This window comes from Perissodus microlepis, chromosome 2 (assembly GCF_051167445.1).
Source record: "Perissodus microlepis isolate ML-2025 ecotype Zambia chromosome 2, ASM5116744v1, whole genome shotgun sequence".
NCBI lineage: Eukaryota > Metazoa > Chordata > Actinopteri > Cichliformes > Cichlidae > Perissodus > Perissodus microlepis.
This window is the reverse complement of record NC_140462.1, coordinates 9,174,416-9,195,119: the sequence shown is the minus strand read 5'-3', so window position 1 is coordinate 9,195,119 and position 20,704 is coordinate 9,174,416. Positions and strand designations below refer to the sequence as shown.

The following is a 20,704-nucleotide window of genomic DNA, read 5'->3' as shown; positions in this document are numbered from 1 at the left end:
TGCTTTTTTTTCTCTTTGCTTTTGTTTTCTTTTCAATTGCTTCACTTAGTTTCAAGAGATTAATCAGTCACCTTAGAGATACAGTATTTCGGTCTAGATGATATTATCTCAAGAGGAGCTACTGATGTTTTCATTTCTCTTGTTCTCATTTCCCATTAATTCAGATGTACAGCCCAAGTTAAGATTAAATTAATGCCTGCAGAAATCAAACTGCTAAGCCATGTTTGTCAGGAAAATGCATGAAGAGCAAACCAAGAGAGGGAAAAAAACACAATGGTGGGAGTGATGATCAAGGTTGCCTTAAAAAATCTATAAAAAATCAAAGAAATGCACAAAAAAACTACAGCATTTTCCTCTGATCTGGATTGATTCAGATTGATGACATTGTTAGTTTTGACTTTCAAAACCTCCAGTACCTTATTTCTTTGCTCGCCTAGTCCTAATGCGGCATCGTCCACAAAGATGGGATCCCACATCGAGTCATATGCGTCAATTTCCCTCTGTTTCATTCTGGCATACAGAGCATCATCTCTCTGAACTACATTTCCCACCAGCCACTGCAAGCATACAAAATCAGCACTGTTACTTAGGGGGAAATCGTAGCTTGCCACACTCAGAAGGAAAGGGTGTTTGATTTCTTTTTTCTTATGCTGCCGTTGTTCTTGCTAACTTTAGCAGCTGAATAAAATTTAAAGAGAAGGCTTTGGCACCACAGCCAGTGATTTTTCCGAGGCGCCTTGCCCTTTGGGAGACACAGAAATATGGAGATAAAGTATAAGCCAGTCATTGCTTCTGCATTCACTCTTTCAGATCCTAGCTGAGTAATAAAGTTGATACACAGGGCTAAACCAGTGAGAAATGGAGAGCTAGAGCAGGAGTAAAGAGTGCTGGTAAAGGACATCAAGCATTGATCACAGCATCACATTGACCTTGAAAGGAGAAGAGGTAATTTTCTCGCACAGAAACAAACACGCACATTAACTGACAACACGGATACCTTTGGAGGAGCTCGGCTCGCGCACGTACCTTGTTGGGGTCGGGTCTCAGCTTCTCGTTATTGGCGGTGGCTGCTTTCTCGGCCGCCTTCTTCTGTCGCTGGGGGCCCTGGCCGAAGAAGATGTAGTTGACGAAGGCGTACTCCAGCAGGGCCAGGAAGACAAAGACAAAGCACCCCATCAGGTACATGTCAATAGCCTTCACGTAGGGGATCTTGGGGAGCGTCTCTCGCAAGTGGGTGTTGATGGTGGTCATGGTCAGCACCGTGGTGATCCCTGGAGATCAGCAGAGTCACAGTTTCAGAGACAAAAGCCCCGCATGTGACGTTTTGTGTCAGGTGTTAGTGAAGTTTAGTCGCAATATTCAACTGTTATAATGATAATCACTTTTGCGCTTCATCCAGATTTCTGTCTAGAATTTAAAGCTTTAAGAGCAAATTGAGAACTGATCTGCAGCTGCAGCATGTGTTTATGATGCTAATACTTTTTTTTTAAATTAAATTTTATTTATGTATTTACGAGTTGCCTTGAGGTGCTTTATACTGTAAGGTAAAGACCTGTAAAGACAGGGAAAGTCCCAACAGTCAAACTGCCCCCTTTGAGCTAGCACTTGGAAACAGTGGGAAGGAAAAACTCCCTTTTAACAGGAAGAAACCTCCAGTAGCACCAAGCTCAGAGAGGGGCAGCTATCTGCTGCGGCCGGTTGGGGGGAGGGAGACAGGACAAAAAACACACTGTAGAAGAGAGCCAGAGATTAATATTAACTAATGATAAAACACTGAGTGGTTTATAAACACATAATGAGTGAGCAAGGCAAGAAACAAAGTGCATCATGGGAAGCCCAAAGCAGCCTAGACCTACTGCAGCGTAACTAAGGGAGGATTCAGGGTCACCTGATCCAGCACGAACTATATGTTTATCAAAAAAGGAAAGTTTTAAGCCTAATCTTAAAAGCAGAGATAGTGTCCGTCTCACAAATCCAAACTGGGAGCTGATTCCACAGAAGAGGGGCCTGAAAGCTGACGGCTTTTCTCCCATTCTACTTTTAAATACTCTAGAAACCACAAGTAAACTAGCAGTACGAGAGCAAAGTGCTCTATTTGGGTGATACAATACTATCAGGTCTTTAAGATAAGATGAGGCCTGATTATTTAACACCTTAATACTAATACCACCACGATGAACCCTTTAAATTTGATGTTAGCCATCAGTGTGGTCACATTAGCATGCAGAGCTTAACATGCTGATGTTAGCGTTTGGCCCAAAGCACCGCTCTGCCCAAGTCTATAGGTGAGTCATTCCCTGTGCAGGCTATGGTGCACTATAGCTACTGTCTGCCATTTTATTCTGCTGGTTTTAGGCAACAAACTGCACAGTTTTCTGCATCTGATGCCACAACTCTGCATTTTATATAAGCTGCTTACAACTGAGGATCTACTATAGAGGCAGTGCATAATGAATGAACACAGATGTCTTTCTCGCTTCGCTGGAATTTGCCCCAGCATCAAACTAACTGAACTCAGATGCTCATCTCCAAAGTATACATGCTCGGGAACATGTGCATTTGCTTTCATGCTGTACAATATATAGTGTTTAATGAATGCAAGCAGTCAAATTTGAGAGAATGTGAGTCCATATGGATTAAAAAAAGCACCCGTCATGCAACCAATGATGATGGAACAAACTGTAGGCTTTAAAAAAAAGGGCCACATTGCCACTGTAAACATCTGTTGTTAGTCACAGCACGATTCACCTGCTTTCCTGACATGTACACATTGTGTTTGATACATTAGTCATCTGCCTGCACAATCTGCATTTGGTCAGATTCACACGTATTATAAATAACCCGGCAGCCAGCACTGTCACTGTAGCACGGAGCCTCGTCTCCCCATTGGCTGCACTTGTTCTCTTTTGGTTAGGACGCTGAGAGCAGAGCGGGGGGTGGGGGGGGGACATCTTTAAATCACGTTACCCTCTAAACGCACCGTCTGGGACTCTGACCTGCCAGCCGTCCCCACCTCCGAAAAAACAAACGGTGTGTGACAAGAAATAGATGCGCAAAACGCAAAAGCTACCGACGTGCTAGTTTGACATTGGCGTGAGAGCGTGAGCTCCAACGTGCACGGTGCATTTAAACAAATACAGCTGCGCTCGGGCTCTGATAAGCTGCGATCTCCGGCCAGCGAGAGGCTCCAAAAGACAGACAGGATGAGAGAAAGACAGCACACTTCAAGGTCGAGCTGCAGTGCCTCTCGCTCTGCATGACTCATGCATATAGTCATCTCTGAACAACAGACATTTAGCCAGGCAGCCTATCACACACTGCTATCACTCACTGTGCTTAGAGCTAATGAGGAAAAAAAGTAAACGCTGAGAAAATACAGGGAAAACATCAGGCTCGGCACAGACACAATAATGCAGAAATCCTGAGCATAATAATCTACGTTAAATGGCTCTTTTCATGCTCTGCTATCATTTGGCTCTGGGTTATTTCTGAGGGTCAGCGCTGAGCAGAAGCGAGCCGATCCTACCCAGGGCCACTCTGGCAGCCGATGCATCGTAGTTGATCCAGAAGGAGACCCAGGAGAGGATGGTAATCAGGATGGAAGGCATGTATGTCTGCAGGATGAAGTAACCAATGTTCCTCTTCAGTTTAAAGCTGAGGGACAGGCGGGGGTAGGAACCTGAAGGAGGCAAAGGAGCAGAGGAAGTGGGATAGAAATAGAGTTTCCTCAGTGACACCAAGTACATTTTCCTTGACGCAAGCGAGCCTGTCACATACACTCTCTCTCTCTAATACTGTCGATTTTATGTTATAAATAAAAGGCCAAAAAATTGTTAACGCAGCAGCTTATGCTAATTAAAACCTGCAAAACCCAGTGAAGCTTCTGCGCACCTGTGGAGAAGACGACGTTCTTGGAGATGAGTTTGTAGTCGACGATCGAGAACTGAGGCAGCTCTATCCTGTCCACGCCGGACACTGCGCCGTCTCCACCTCGCCAGTAAAACTCAATATCGTCTGTGGTGTATCCATCTGCAGGGAGAAAAAGGCAGGACACTTAGAGAAACATTATCACCATCCATTAATGCTCTATAATATATCACAGCAAAGTGCTGCAATGTTAAAAGTCGTTGTCTGCGGTTTTGTCTGTCTTTGCCCTTAACTATACTTAATGCTTGGCAATATCCACAGCAGCCGTCACCAAATCTGATTACATCTGAGGGGTCATAAGATGATTAGGAACTTTAAATAACAGGAAATTTAACAACATATTTTATGCTTTCTTGGAAAATAGAATAAAGGTGCCATTTTAGGGCTCTAAAAATATGAAATCACTTCTGGTTTAAAGTATTTAAAGTGTTTAAAATTTAAGGAGGTGTTGCAATTTGACTTTAAGAGCCACAAGCCAGAAAAAAGGCCCGCGGCGCTCACTGCAGAAACAAATCTCTATGGTTGTGGTTAGGGTGAGGATCATTAAACTAACACACATTTAAGATCTCCCATTTAGCCAGCCACTGCTGCAGAGGCCATCTTTGCATTAGGGGCTTGTCACATTTTAAAATTTTAAGGTTATAAACAGCAGGGAAGATTACAGAAACACCTACAGCCCTCAGAAATCTTTGAGCGGTGCTCTGAGTATTTGCTGACAAACTTTGTGTAAGCGTAATCTCTATAAACATGCATTCATCCATTTGTCACTCAAAATTAATCATGAGCATAAGAAGGAGGTGATTGTTGGTGATTTCAAGAACTTGCAGGAAGTAGAAGTCTCTCAGCTCCATCACCGGGACAAGAAACAGAGGGACGCTCACTAAATATGTGGCTGCCGGTTCACTGCAGGTTTGTTTCCATAACCTGTTTCCATCAACCTGAAACAATTCGTGTAACTGCAAGAAGTTATCTGGTTGACAACGTGTTTATTTTTCAGCACTTTAAAGCAGGAAGCTAATTTCTACATAGCTGCACACATCGTGAATGAGACAAAGGAACCTATCTGCATATAAAAAATTAATCAACACTCAGCATTTTCAACTCTCTGTGTGTGAAGCATGTATATGCACTAAGAAACATGTTCTCGTCGGAACTTTATCCTGCTACAGTCAACGGAGCGGCGTCGTGGGCTCACCCAGGGAATGGCCGTCTCCCTACTCCAAAGCTCCACTTTGACTGCCGCATGCTCAAAATAGAGGCAGTGACCTATTCAGATGTGATGAATAATTAAACTCCGAGGCTTTGATTTTTAAAAATTAACACAAAATTCTTTGTTGCTATGGCGCTGACACTGAAGGTGAAGTTAGTCACGTCGGGTTGTTATTGGTCGGATGGGCAGCCGGCTTCACCCACAGGCCTTTTTTTTTTCACAGCAGACATTTTGATTTGTCATAGTTGGAGAAGCTCAGGTGTTACTAATAATATCAGCAATGGCTTCCTTCTGCACGAACCTGCATGCACAATGTCAGGAAACTCAACAGCCACCATTCGGTGTATTATTTATACCTGTGCTTTTCCTACTGCGATGTGTCTGCTGTGGAAGAAAGAGACTCTGTCTCCAGGGTGGTTTTAACATCTTGCATCACTGACAGTTAAGGTAATGGCACACAAATACAGATTTTCTTTCTTTCTTTCTTTCTTCTTTTTTTTTTTTTTTTTGCTGTTTTTGTTTGAAAGGAAAAAAAAGAAATCCCCCGAAACAGCTGGGTCCTGTAGCTCATGGCCAATATTACTCAAACAGGAGTAAATTCTGCATCTGTTAAGGTTCTGCAACACATTTGGTGCTCTGGTGAGTATTCACAGCAGCAGGATGAAGTACGTGGGATCGACTCAAAACAAACTCATAGTGTGTGATGACAGTAATGAAGAAGCATGTCCATCAGTGCAACACAGAAGCTCTCTGGTGCAGAGGAAGCACCAACTTCTCCGATATTTGTTTAAAATGAGTCTCATTCTTTAATTAAAGCTTTTCTTGCCAGGGCAAACTACGGCACTGAATACTGAATTCATCTGCAGAGCATAAAGCAGTGGATGCTGGAACTCCACACCAGCAGATAAATAAGCTCTAGCGTTATCGTCACAGCATTACCCCAATTAGTGTACCATGCTGCTGTTGAGGTGCAGCTCGGTTAAGTTCTTATCGGCTACGTCAGGCTGGGGATCAGCGGGGTGTTGAGTCATTTGGTAGAGGGGAGTTTTTTTTCGATATGAAGGAAGCAGTTTATGGCCAGTACATTCAGTTAGTTTGTAGCTCCATTCGTTCCAGACCATTGTCTCTGTTAGTGCATTACATCACTGCACTCAACCTGGTCTATCAAGACTGATGTGAAGAGTGTCTGAGCCAAAGATGTGCATGGATACTGTATGTCAGCATTTATATGTGCATAACAGATCGTATTAGTTGGTGTTAGAGGGGAAGAAAGGCTTTCTTTTTTTTTGTTCAGTGCAGCACGTGAGTCCAGCGGCCTGAGCCGCAGCAGTGAGTCGCTGATGTATCGGGGGTTTCTGGGGTTTTAAGACTTGTGTCTGTTAAAAATGCATTGAGTTTATCAAGGGGAGTGAGACTTCTCTGGGCTCATTAGTCTGAATAAAATAGCATGCTCTGGCATGAAGAGATTCCAACGTTAAAACCGTTGCCAGTTAATCCATATGAGAGCAGATACTGCCTGGTGATCAAAACTGGAGCTGTGTGTGTGTGTGTGTGTGTGTGTGTGTGTGTGTGTGTGTGTGTGTATTTCTGCCTGAGAGAGGAGGAGAGAAAAAAAGAGCATATGAGTGATGGAGAGAGAGATAAAAAGGCTGGGAGGGAAAAAAAAGAAGAGGATGAGACCGTGCGAAGAAAGGAGATGAGAAACGGAAAGAGAGGGTGATGGGGAGAGAGATGGCAAGCATAATGGGAGAGGAGCAGCGGGGGGGGTGGGGTGGTTCTGACCCGTGCTGTTTTTGTGCTGCTTAACGCTGCTGGCAATAGTGTGATCAAACCCGGGAAGACTGAGCCCTACACCACATCCCAGCCCCATAATCCTTCTCCTAGGGGACCCAGATAATACACGCAGAGGACCTCGTCTTTCTCTCTCACGTTCCTCCTCTCTTTCCTCGCTTCCCTGACTCGAGAGCACCGGATCACGTACAATTACAAACTCCACGTGAAACTGAGTCTTTGTACTTCACAAACATGGAGGCGGCTTCACGAGAAAGCTGAACACAACATCCACTATCAGCACCCTCCTGAAATACTGGACCTAATCAGGCTCCTCCTCGCCTTGGGAAGCCACTGCAGTAGCAGTTGAATTAATTAGGCTGGATGTTATCAGTCACTGAGCCATTAGTGATGTTCCTCTTCTTGATGCATATCTCTTGATATCTCATCAGCCTTTCTCAGCATTTTACATCCTGTCTTATCAACTGTCTTTCTACCTCAGTGCCACTGGGCCGGCAGACTGTTTTCAGGACGGTTTTCCGAGCTGCATGCGTACGTGGGATCTCTTTAATTCGATGTCTTCGTGTGGGTGTGAGAGCTGGTTGTCAGGGACAACGGTACTTACAGCTTTCGATCTCCAGGGTGCAGTTTTGCTCATCTAGAGGGTAGCGTCGCAGGTCCATCATGCAGGCTGCGGTTGTAGTGATCCTACACACAGAGAGAGGGATAAAGAAATATAGGATTCAACGCAGAAACAGGTGGAGGCGGCCACGAGCAGGCTGGGTTCATTTTATTTGACCTTCACTGCGCAGAGTAATGTAAACATCCCTGCAGGATGTTGGCAAACCTGAAGAGCACCAGACATGAAAGCCATTCTTCCGGAAATAATAGGTTCAAATGGAAAATGCCATCAAATGTGGGGATCAGGATTAACTCAAAATCAGATGCTGTTTGGCAAATCCGAGAAACCATTCCAACCGGCCGAGGCAGATGGCCGCGCTCCCGGAGCCTGGTTCTGTCTGGTTTTCTTCTTGTTAAAGCACACTTTTTGCATCAGCCTCAGTTCAAGCCTCCATAAATCATGAGCTGATGCTGACGATGTCTTTTTATTGAGAAATTCTTTTCTGCTTTTATTATGAAATTTACTGCATATTTTATTCTAATGACAAGATTGGGAAACTATTAAAGCTAGTAATTATTGTACTTAACAAAGCGTGGAATTTGGACACTATGCTGGTTTTACTTTTATCCCATAAAGAGATAAAAAACAAAGCAGGGTTCAACCTCTGGTCAATGGGCTCCTTAAAAAAAAGAGCCGTCGAGCACAGGCCAGTCATATCCAACAGGTTCAGTCAGGGTGACGCACTTCCTGTTATAGATGACAAGTTGGCCAGAGCTGAGACGGGCTGGCACCCGGCCGCACCAAACCCCCGAGGCTGCCTGAGAGAGACTGGCCACACAATCTAACTATGGGGGCTAAATCTAGCGTAGACGTGTAAGACGAACCCCCTTACACACACGCACACACAAACACACTGATTGATATAAAACATGATGGCGTCACGCGACCATTAATAATAATAGCAGCCTGTGGGAGAATTCCCAGTATAGGTTGAAGTGTTTGTCATAACCGCGGGTTTTCCTTGTCACAGCTGATTACGGTCACATCATCGATTTATTGTGTTAGCGGTCCATTCATTCGTACGTGACAATGAAAAAGGCCACTGAGTATCCAGATCATCCAGTAAAAGTCACGCTACATTTACACTTTACATTCATTGGACATTCAGTTCAACAACAAGGATCCCTCAGTGTCGCACAATCATAATTTGTCTTTATTCATAATTGCACTTTCCATCAATATATTAGCTCATATGTCCTTTTATTCTTTATTTCTTCAGTTTCACCATTTTGTGAAATACAGTGTTTGTAATGGGAACAAATGAATCTTGCTGCTTATCACTGAATTTGAACTAATACAAAAATAAATGAAAGGTAAACTGTCCTTATAAGAGAGGTGATGTGAACAAAAAGGCTTCATGATGATCATTTTACAGTGTTAAGCTGTAAAACAAACCCGCTATCCTTATTTGAGGGCTTATGAGGGTTACCTTTGCACATCTCTGTACAGAAATTGGGCCTCAGGAGGATATGCAATTTTATAAATCAGGGATAATAAATATTAAATAATAAAAAATCTGTTGTTTACCATTAAAAAAACAAGCAGTGGTGTCTGGATTTGCTTATTTTGATAAATCAAAGACTTTACGTCATTCCACTATTTATAAAATCATAATGGAAGTGCTACCATGGGAAAAACATTTATGACAAAGTGCTGAAATGTATATTGTTTGGTGTGCATTGCCATCTCCTGAAAGCCTGTAAATGTTTTAAACATGAATAGAAATGGGCAAAAAAATGTTCTGAGTTCACACATTTTTCAAATCGCTGCTGCTTTGAGATTAAGAACGTGGTCCCGTGGAGCTGCGGGGACACTATGGCAATAAAAAAATACAATCACAATGGCTTCTCTCGGTTAACTTCATCACATCTACAGACGCATCTTTAAGAGCGCCTTGTCTTTAATAATTAAGAGCAAACTTTATTTGAAATCTTTCTGCATAAGATGTTCAGCTCCCTCAGGCCAAGCCTGGCAAGTTTGGGATTTCATTTTTTCGAGCTGCAGAGACTCGCAGTCTTTCTTTCACACACTCGGGCTCTCTCCGTCTCTGCCTCCTTTTTTCTTGCTCTCTGGGCTCTTATGTAAGAGCCAGTTAGCAGGGCCATGGTGCACTGGGGGATTAAAACAGGAGGCTCATTTCTGTCCTAGTTTACCCCTTTTTTATGGCCACAACTTCCCAGGATGTTGCGCTCGCACAGCCGGGCACTCATCACTCACCATCATCGCCATCGCCATCACTAAATCATCGCGGTGGCACAGAGGAAACACAGGGGAAAAGCAGAAATGAGGCCAAAATGGCAGGGGTAAAAATAACAGCCTATTTATAGCCCACCTACATCATCAGCAGAAGTCTCACAGCTTTCTCGTCTGAGACTCCGCACGGCTGATCAAGAACTGCTTCTGCACCCCCCCCCCACCCCACCCGGCTGAGCTAGAGCATCTAAAACCTGCGCTAACAATTACCCCAAAAATGCAAATAATGAGCATGCAGGAGAAGCAGGACGAGGGTTTCTCTCTGCAGGATTCCCTCCCCATCTTTGAATCTCCTCCTCCTCCTCGTCTTCGTCATCTCCACTGCAGAGAGAGTCTGCTGTGGACCTCTGCAGCAGCAGCAGCAGCAGCAGCAGTTGTCATGAAGCACAGGCTTGTTTGCTCTTCATCAACATCAGAGCCGGTCCGTGTCTCGCTCATCCCAACCTGCCGGCGGAGAGGCCATGCTCTCGCAGATCACGCAGAATCAAACACGCTACATTTGCTCTGCGTCGGAGCTAATAGGACACAGAGTCTAAAAAAGGCTGTATTTTTCTTTTTTTGTCTATGTTCCTCTCACAGTTCAACCCAGGCGCTCTCTCTCTCTGTATATGTGTGTGTGTGGACCCCCCTAAGGCGGCCTGTGCACCTTTATTCCAAATGACCTTGTTTACGGACATAACACAACCACCATGAATTCCCAGACAGAATCTCATTTCGAGGGAGCATCAGAGAAGAAGAGGCCAAAATGCAGAGGGGAGGAGGATTTTTGCAGGTTCCAAACCTGATGCAGGCTTACTTAAACTGACATTTCATCATGCATGCAGGCATCAGGAGAAAAAAAATAGAAAGATCATTTCAGAAGTTAAATTAAGATGGAGAAGCTTCCTCCATTTTGGATAGAGAGCCCATGTTGAGCTGAGCTAACACATGCAGGATTGTCTCTTCCTGCTCAGGCAGGTCACAGAGCACATCCAATCAAATAGCAGGAAAAATAAAGAGGTTTCTACGTTTCCCTCTCGCCTGATCGGTAACTTCAGAAGGAGATAACTCTAAAAGTGATCCCATTGACAGCATTCACACTGGATATCATTGTGGATTTTAGCTGCAGAGCAGAAACGCTCCTCGGCCTGACAGAAGACGACGTCAGTCTCCAAAGCACAAGGATGTGTCCTCTCACAACACAAAAGGAGTTACAATATTCACAGAGAAAGGAGGGAGGGTGGAGAGGGAGTGGGGAGAATCCTAATAATTTCTCCATTTTGAATGAAGTCTGACCTTCACGTCTCTTTCTCCCTCTTCGGCTCAGTCTCTCTCTGTATGCCAATGTGGAGCGACATACAGCACGAGTCACGCACTCGGTGTCTATATTTCTTTTTCATTTTTTCCTCCATTCCTGCATAAAATGAAAAGCTAAGTGGAGTTTGTGTTTTCCTGTTGTGTGTGTATATGTGTGTTTTTTCCTCGCAGCCTGGGCGGTATCTGTGTTATTGGCTGAGCCTTTTCAGGGGCTGGGTAATTAGATCAGACTGCCTCTCCCCGAGAGTCAAACCGAGCTCTAAAGTGACAGTTGGGAGCACTGTTGTAATTTTCTGCTCCTCCTGGTAATTGAAGACCAGGATTTGGCAGGATTGGGATGCACTATATATCCACAGAATAAGGAGTAAACAACACCCTCACTCTTCCTCCTTCGTGTGCACCCCTGAAAATAACACTCACTCATTCACACACACATGTGCCCAGAGACACAAATTGCACACACAGACACACACATCTCCTGCAAACTAAACAGTTTTAACCTACTGGTGTTTGCCAGTTAGCGTGTTAGCTGGTTTCAGCTCAGCACAAATACTCCTCCTGCATGATCAATAATATGTTTACTTTTGCCCCTCATTATCTAAGGATTTAGTAATATTACCTGATATTTTATAGTCAAACATTTTAGCTTAATCTCCAAAAAGAGAAATTCAGCATATAGTAAGGGGTAAAATTATAGGGGCAGGAAGCTTTCTGGTTTTCAGTCTGTAGTTCAAGCACTATTGATAAGTCACTTTGAGCAGGCTTTACTTGCATTAGAAGGATGGCATGTGATGACTATTAGCTGACAATTATTACTTGCCAAAATTAGTTTGCTCTATCCAGAGGCTGAGTCAGCAGACCAGTCGGTAAATTTTAGAATAAATGTAAAATTTATTTAAACGTTTACAGACGGTTGTTTGGTTGAGTTTTTCTGTGTTTATATTGTGCAGATTGAATAAGAGAGTCACTGTGTCCTGCATGTGGCTTCATCTACTCCCGTGATTTAATATCACAGCAGAGGTGAAGAAATCCTGACTGCAGAGCTCCATAAACATGACAGCACCCATAGATTTCTAAATGACATCTTTTAGTTTCCTACCTTCTTCATTTCTTATTAATTTAATGCTCTAATAAATGAGGAAATGAAGAAATCTCTGTATGTTTGTGATGTTTAACAGCCATTCATGCAGTTTAGTTCAAAATTGGCAGGTGTGCCACTGGAGGCCTCTGGAAGTGTTGTGTAGAGTTTATCCATATAATAAAACAGAAAAGTGGGACCCACCCACTCCATACTGCCAGTGGATATTAATCACTGAAGTCAATGACTTTTTGATTGCCACATTGCTGCAAATCAAAATAGAAAAAAAAAAACAAATCACTTTTTTAAATGCAATGGCTTGCAAGTAATGATTATCCAAAGTCCTCAACCACTGGGAGACCACTTTATATTGCAAAATGATTGCACAGGTCGCCTGATGGGAGGCAACCTGTCTCCAAACACTTGTCATCTGACTCACTTTCAGAAAAATCAGCTAAGATTTGCAAAAATGTATTTAAAATTTATACAAGACAAGCAGAGAGATTATAAACACATCGGGATCAATCTGAGTCAGTCTGTGCTAATGGATACAACTTATCTGCAATGCATCTCTTTGCAGTAGGAGACTTGGACTAGTTGCCAACTGGTTGTATTCTGGTGCTATTAAGTCAGAGCAAGGTTGCCAAGGTTGTCTTTGTCATGTTGCAGTTGAATCACTGTCCTGAAGAAACTATGTCACTGTTTTTGGAGGAATTTCTGAATTTCAGAGATTCTGGCTGGACACTGAGTGGAAGTAGTTAAACAGTGTGGTTTTTCACTTTCATGTGGATTTCTGTATATGCAGACGGCAACAGACAGCAAAAGGTTTATGATTTCCTGCGATTTATTCATTCACAACCAGTTTACATGGAATTGTGACCTTGACCCTACTCAGTTGCAAACTGATAACACACTCATCGCCTTTTTGACAAACCTAAGCTGCACTGAAGAGTGCAACTACCTGTAAGACCTGGTCCTCATGGATGGCTAAAGCAACCATTTCAAAAGCAACAAGATTACAAGATTTCAAAGGCACAGCTGCAATAATTTTAATTACCCTCCGATTCTTCAATGTACTTTTACATCAATAGTTAATGTTTATGTCCTACATACATATAGATTTACTCATGAAAGTGGTCCCTTTCACAGTTTACATGTTTATAAATAATTAGGAAATGGCTTTCAGGGACAGTAATTATGGTGGAACTACTTGGAAACATTTCGTCTCTACTTTTCTACTTTTTACTCAGATACATGTATTTGACAGCTGTAGTTACTCCACTTTTCCTTTTTTTATATTTTAGCTACAGTCAGTCAGCTTCAGAAATATGATGCAGTGGTATGAATTAAACAGCAGTGTGTAAAGAAAGTGAATTTTATTGTCAAAATGACTAGTATCCACAGTAAAAGCTTTCTTACTTAATAATGAATCCGTTTTTAATTTGTCATAACATGCTGATATAATTTTATGCTCTTTCTGCAGCATAATTTTAAAATGTTCTCCTCTTTACTGTTTCCTTTTTACTTTAACTCTTAACTAAAACTTCTTCCACCACTGCTGACCTTTACCCCGATGACATGCCTTGAATGAATTCACATCCCCGGACCTCTGACAGGATGTGTGCTCACATACGTCCTCTTTCCTATAGACTCTCAGTTAGCCATCTTCTCCACACCCACTAAAGCTGTGTTGTTGCAACCAGCTGACCCGTCTCTACAGGTACGTGTCAGTGTGCTCAGAGCACGCAGGCATCTGGCCGGGCTGACTCTGACAGCAGCTTGTGTCTGGACTCGCTAGCATCAAATAAAACCTGGACCAAACCCACGAACCAAATAACGGAGAAGCCGGCAGGCACCGGCACTGACAAGGACAACGCATCCGAGGTAAAAACCACATGTCTCTGCTGCGCACACCCCCTTAAAATTTCACAACATTCTTACAACTCCCCTGGCTTTCATTGCTTTTTGGCTGTTATGCAAAAAATATGTGTTAGGCTTATATAATTGAGTCAGAGTGTTCGGAATTACATTTCTCGACTGTTGAGACAAAATGTAGCGATGAATAATGTGGTGCAGTGCAGATACTTAAATTTTTTAAGCAGCCTTTGCGCAAGAAGGGCATCTCAGTCAAGAGAGGGAACGACTGCAACATCTTGAATTAGCAACAATAACCTCAGCTTTTAACACACACACATGCATGAACACACACGCACACGAAAAGGCGGTGACAGATCAGAGGAGGCAGCGGCACAGTGATGGACGGGTTGCGTTAGCATATGCAGTCAAATACGCAGCGTCAGTACAAATACAGATTCAGTGTTTGTATTGAACTGCTACATTATTGATTATGACTTTATCAATTATGGATGACAGCATCCTCAGAGGCATCGCAGCCCTGCGCCACAAAGAGACGTTGTGTAGATGGGCTGCACACAATCAGAGTCAGTTCAGCTTTTTATTATTGATGATCATCAGGAGATATGAAAGGCTACAGTACAAGTGCATATAGTTCCTCCTATACACACCTCCTATACTTCATTACGACCCGGGGTGTTATTTCTTTTTAGATTTGTGGCTTGTGTGCAATTAATTCGATGACATTAGCATGGAAAGTCAATAAGTCAGTGGTATAGATTATTGACATCACTGAACTCTAACTTGAACAGTCAAACGTAACCTTTCTGTGCCCAAACACAATCACCAATCCTTTGATATCAATAAAGAAGCGGGGAAAAAACAGGAAATATACACATTTGCACTTTTTCTTACTTTAACAGGTGCTAATTTTCTGTCATATATCAGCTTTTTTAATAATCAGATTTAGGTTATTCTTTGAAAACACTGCCTTTTTAAATATATATATAACCCTGGGTTTTATTTTAAAATGCCTTCTTGTTGAGCAGTGCTACACAAACACACCTGCCTCGCTTGGCCTCCGTGTTGCCTCTTCTTTTCAACCTTGTTAATCATCTCAGAAAGCGGCACCATGGGCGGCCTCGTAATAATCCCTCATTGCGTATGAAACGTGCAGCTTGACTGCTCTGAGTAGAGTTTGTAGAGGCTGAAATATCTTCTCTTATTTTCTTACTTTTTTTTCTTTTTTGTGGTCCAACCAGATCATTTGCCAATAAAAACAATTCATAAACACACAGCTATGACACATAAAAGTCTTACCTGAGTCCGTACAGCACCGTTCCATCAGGGTGGAGACGAATCATCCTGTTCTTCACTGTGACGCCATGCACAAAGGACTTCTTGTCGTTGAGGAAATAGGTGTCAGGGACCCACAGCTGGTCAGCCACTCGGTTATCCAGAGTCAGGTTGTAAGCAATCTCAGAGTAGGAGAGGCGCTTGTCCCGCCACGCTTGCTGGAAGTACATTGTCAAGGTGTAGTCCTGCCAAACAGAGGTGAACTACATTTAACGCCACAGTCAAACTCATTGTACATTTTTTTATATATGTTTTATTTTTATCACCATCTCAACCGGGGAGCATATAAAGCTCTACCGGGATGTCATGTCACGCTCATGTCTGAGCTGTGGCACGTTTTCATGGGCTCTGCATAGTGAGAAGGTCAGCCAAAAGGTCGTCGGTGGTCTGAAAGGCCACAGCCTGCACTAGGGGGCCCGTGGTGGCCGGGGTTGGGGGGTTAATATTCAACTATCCTCCATTAATTTTTAGACCATAACCAGAGGGCAACTTTCTCAGCTGGCTGACTATTGTCTCATGCTAAAAATATCTGCTTCCACTTGAGCGAATGAAGCTGCCTTCTGCCTTACAGAGACAATACCCTCTTTAATGCAAACTCCTGGTAGATATCTGCAGCTGGGGCTTCCTCCCTCTCTCTCTTTTTTTATGTTCTGACTTTGCATAATAAACAATCACAGCGACTGAGATTCAGGGGAGACTTTTCCAGATTTAACCTTAGTGGGGAGGGGGAAAAATCAGTATTTATACTGTACAGTTTGTTTTTACACATGCTCAGAGATGTGGTAGAAAACCGTACCTCCTCCTCCTCCTCCTCCCTCTCCGTGTGTATCTTTTCTCTGCTTCTCACTCTTAAAAAAAGACTCACACCCACACACAGCCACAGCGAAAAACAGCACTGCAGTCGGATCTGCTTGGTTACAGTGTGTTGCAGTGCAATCAGCGAGTGGGAAAACAAATTAAAAAATACGGTCCATGAAACAAGGCCCTTGAGCTTTTACTCCAAGCAGCCATCATCATCACTTATCGCCGTGTTTCTATGTTTCCGAGCCCCATCAGAACACATTGGCGTGACGCTGCCGCGCAGTTGCCACTGAACACTAAATTCACTGTGTGCAGCGTGCCCGACCGAAGTATTAGTGTAAAAAAGGCCATCTAAAAATACACCAGATTCTGCCATCTTGATTTTTTTCTTTTTCAGGAATAAAAAAAAGTCACGCGAGGACAGCTGCTTCCTTATCCTGTTTTACAAGGGTTCCCACTGAACCCTCCTCTCACACTCGCTCCCTCTCTGTCTCATTATCAGCCTGTCGATCGGATATCTCTATCACCTTTGGGATCGTTAGCTGCTGCCTGCAGGCTCAGAGTACATCACAAACCCAGGCAGCACATCCTGTGATACACTCCTGTCTTTATCGCAGGAAAACAAACAGGCCTCTCTTTAGCAGAATTATTTAAAAAAATAACACATAATATTAACCCAGTCTGAGAAGATGGTTACAGAAATTATTGTTGTGGAAACTTTCTGTTAATGTGGTGTCAGTCTTGCAGAGAGAAACACCTCAAGACATTTTGGTGGATAAAGTCACAATGTGACAAGGAGGCTAAGTAATAAAGACAACAAACTGCAGTTCCTCACGCGGCCACTTGAGGCTAGCTTCAAATGTGAGTCAATCCCCATAGACCTCCATGTTAAAATGCCCACCTTTGCACCAGTGCAGTCCATCTGATCACTACTAGATATTCTGCTGAGGCAGTGTCCTTGCTTTTAAAGCCCCAGCTGCAACTCAGAATAACTCGGATAATAGCGATAGAGTCTGTGTATGCACCTTGCTAACCAAGCAAGCAAGCGTTAGAGATGCTAATAATTTAGCTATGCAACTTTTCTCGAACTGCTGTGGTTCATGAACACAAATTGTTGGGTTCCTTTGTGTCAGTAAGTGTGTATTTGTAAGTAATGTGCATCAGCAGGACATACAGGTCATGCCATAAACACACGAGCAATAGGGAGGCGTTGTCATGGCAACCCGAGAAAGTGTGTGTGTGTGTGTATTTGCATATATTAGTTTTAGTTTGCATAATTTTTGCTGCATCCAGAATTTTTTGTGTGCAATTTATGGTGTCATTTATTTATGTTGTTCTAGAGAAAAAAATCACTCTGATCTCTCAAAAACAAATACATCAAATGTCATACATTTATCGTTAAGCGTTAATCAATAACATATTTAAAAATGACAGAAATTACATCTGAAAAGTCTGTAGCTCAAATTTGAGTCTCTGGCGTTAACAGTAAATTAATCGGCTCCACAGCCACACACCCCTCCACCCTCCGAATGAAGACTGTGGAAAATATTAACATAGTGAAAATGGAATCAAATCAGTACATATGACAGTGGGCTGATGAAAAGTTGTGTTCATGATGGGAATTTTATATTGAAGTAAACAAAATGATGCCAAATTTGTGCCCAGAAACACAAATCATTAGATTAAAAGGTCATGATAAACTGCTGTGAGGAAGGTTTGTGTCCAAATATTCTTACTTCTGCCTCCAACAGCCAAGATGGCGACAAAAACGGTAGTCCATAAACCAAAGGGTGATGTCACAGTTGCCAGGTCCATCTTTAATATAGAGTCACTGGTGTGAACCGGGAGTGCCATAATCCTATTTTTGATTTTCTTTCTTGCAGTCCCAGCTCTCAACTTGAAATTACTCGAGTAACTAAAACCTAAAGTTTTAAGAGTCACGAAGATATAACAGCAAATTCTGGTGATTACCTGGTGATATTAGTTTCAGTCCATTTCAGCATTATTACACTGAAAATTGTCATTTTTTAAAATGACACGATGCATTTAACTTCAGTTATAGTGATTATTCAATTTAACTTGTTCACACTGAGTTTTCTGGACTTTCAGCCTCCATACTTGTTTCAGTTAATTATATTCTAAACAAGGAGCATTGCCACACTCAAAGGACTGCTACTGTTCAAGTTTAGGTGTAAGTTCAGGTAATGAATTAAGTAATAATCAGACTGTTAACATAGCATATTGTCTTTAGATGTTGATGATACAATGGAAAATGTGTATTTCAGCTCATTTATGTGATTGTAACGTGTTTACAAAAAGAGTGTGAGAAGATGGAAAAACAACCGACTGTTTTCTGTGTTCGAGGTCATGAGGAGCTTTCTGTGTCGTTGTTATCAAGCAGGTGCCCACGTGACAGTGAGAAGAAAACCCTCCACAGCTGATCACACAGTTTGTATCCACACAATGAGCATAAAGGAGCTGCTAATTTTCTTTTCTGTATCGATGCTAATGCAAAGACTGTACTGTATTGATCCCTCTGCAGAGTTTCTTTCAATAAATCTCAGAAAACCAGTTTGGCTTCAACGCTCAGTTTATTTTTTTCATAAGAGTTTGTTCACTTTTCATGGAAGAAGACAGGGGCCACTGAAAAAATAAAAATGAAAAAAAAAAGACTAAAAATTCTGACATTTTTCCGACAAAATTCAAACTTTGATTCCAGACTTGTGTTTTTAATTTTCAAATTTTACAATTCTAAAGTAAAGTCAGCTTTATTTTAATTCACCGATTAGAATAAAACAATAAAAAATAATAAAAATAACAGGCTGTTACCAAAATCTGTCACTACTCCCCGTATAAACAGTAAACACTCAATAGTAGGCAACAAATAAAAATAAAAATCTGATTTTGGATCATTGTGAAGTGTCTCCTGTACTCGGATACTAAATGAGTCGCATATTCACAGCGGACATTTTATCCTGTCATAGTAGGAAAAGTTCAGGTGTTACTAATAAGATGAAGATTTCTGACATGACAGCGTGACAGTGAGGCAGTTACACAGTACTTTTCTGACTGTGACCTCTCAGATTAGATGAGGAGTGGACACCAAACGATGTGAATGCTAAATTAGCTAAACCTGGATTTTAAAGATGCCTGTCCTCGTTTTAAAGTGTTGAGCTTGCATATTTGCAGGGCCTCTGTGTGTGTACGTTAGAGGTTTTAACAGTATAGATATGCACAGAGAACACCTGGGCCTGCACGCTGCCTCCTGGCTGTGCTGTAAAATGGCAGCATAATTACGTCCTTGCAGATGGTGCTGTTTACCTTGACTTGGACATCACTTGAGCATAGAGAGAGACACAAAGTACAGCTGCCTCACCTCTCTCTCTCTCAGTGCAGCCTGAGAACCAAATTTGCAACACAGAGTACTGCAAGGGAACAGTTTTGTAACAGACGAAGTGCTGGCTGAGTCATTCTGTACAGGTGCTGTGCAGTAAAATAAGCAGGACAACCATGTTATTTTTATGCAAAAAAACCCTCAAAAGCCTAAAAAAATAACGAGATTATCTTTGAAAATCTGACAAATATGTTTCTGCATCTTGTATATTAGCATTCAGTCACTAGGGCTGAGTAAGGAGAGAAAATCCTGATTGATATTTCTCCCATCCGCACCCAGAAAAAAGCTGCAGCTAGTCGGAGCATCCCATGCTTGAGCACTGGTCTCCAGAGCGACCTTCAATCTCCTTGTCACAAGCACTTCTCAGAAACTCCATTAACATCACACAGACAGCCCAGTAAGCATCAGTGAGGGAGACATCTTGTGGAGAGCACCAACATTTAAAAGAAAAGGCACGACAGCACCGAATACATAAACACAAAGAGCATACAAACGAGGCTCGGCTAACTTGAAAAACCATCAAGGCTGGGTGCACAGTGACAGTGTCTCGCTGCAGATATGTTTCTGGGCTAACAAACCCCCATTAAGAACCTGACAGAGTGACAAGGAGTACATTTGTGTTTCCCTGAGAAATCTGACAGACTATGGTTGTTACAAGTCCTCCATTACAACTACATCAGCTGTCACAAGCGACATAAGAGGGGGGCTGCACATAGATGGGCTTAACACAATATACTGCTGGATTTGTAAATTTAGATTTGAGGGAAAAGCATTCACTTTTCATAAACATATAAACTGCTTCCTCTGTTCTGTCTGTGCAAAGCAGTCGCATTAGGTTTAGGACGGGGTAAGGGTGATGGTATGTGCCTGAAACTTGAAACTGATGGATGTTTTTGTCATTTCAGATTGAACTCATTTTTAGGTGACATTATTTTCCAAGTCTCCTTTTTCCCGGAGAATGGTTTGGTTTATTGAAATTACTAATCAACAGTAAAGGATGATATTTATCATACATTTATTTAGGTAAAGGTGAAATTCCCTTGATAATCTTAAAAAAATAAAAATAAAAAATACTTTTGCACT

The 20,704-nt window shown here is 42.3% G+C and overlaps 1 protein-coding gene across 2 annotated transcripts in view; it reads right to left on the bottom strand.

The window, feature by feature from the left end:
- gabrb2a (gamma-aminobutyric acid type A receptor subunit beta2a) overlaps positions 1-20,704 on the bottom strand; it is a 31,705-nt gene that overhangs the window by 2,822 nt on the left and 8,179 nt on the right. Inside the window, exons 4-9 of one of the 2 annotated variants that reach the window (XM_084944091.1) lie at positions 15,391-15,611; positions 7,533-7,615; positions 3,892-4,029; positions 3,527-3,679; positions 1,027-1,271; positions 417-557 (exon numbers count right to left, since the gene is read on the bottom strand). In XM_084944091.1, the coding sequence (XP_084800217.1) occupies positions 417-557; positions 1,027-1,271; positions 3,527-3,679; positions 3,892-4,029; positions 7,533-7,615; positions 15,391-15,611 (981 nt within the window). The remainder of the gene's footprint in view (positions 1-416; positions 558-1,026; positions 1,272-3,526; positions 3,680-3,891; positions 4,030-7,532; positions 7,616-15,390; positions 15,612-20,704) is intronic. The other variant, XM_084944101.1, reaches the window with a different exon arrangement.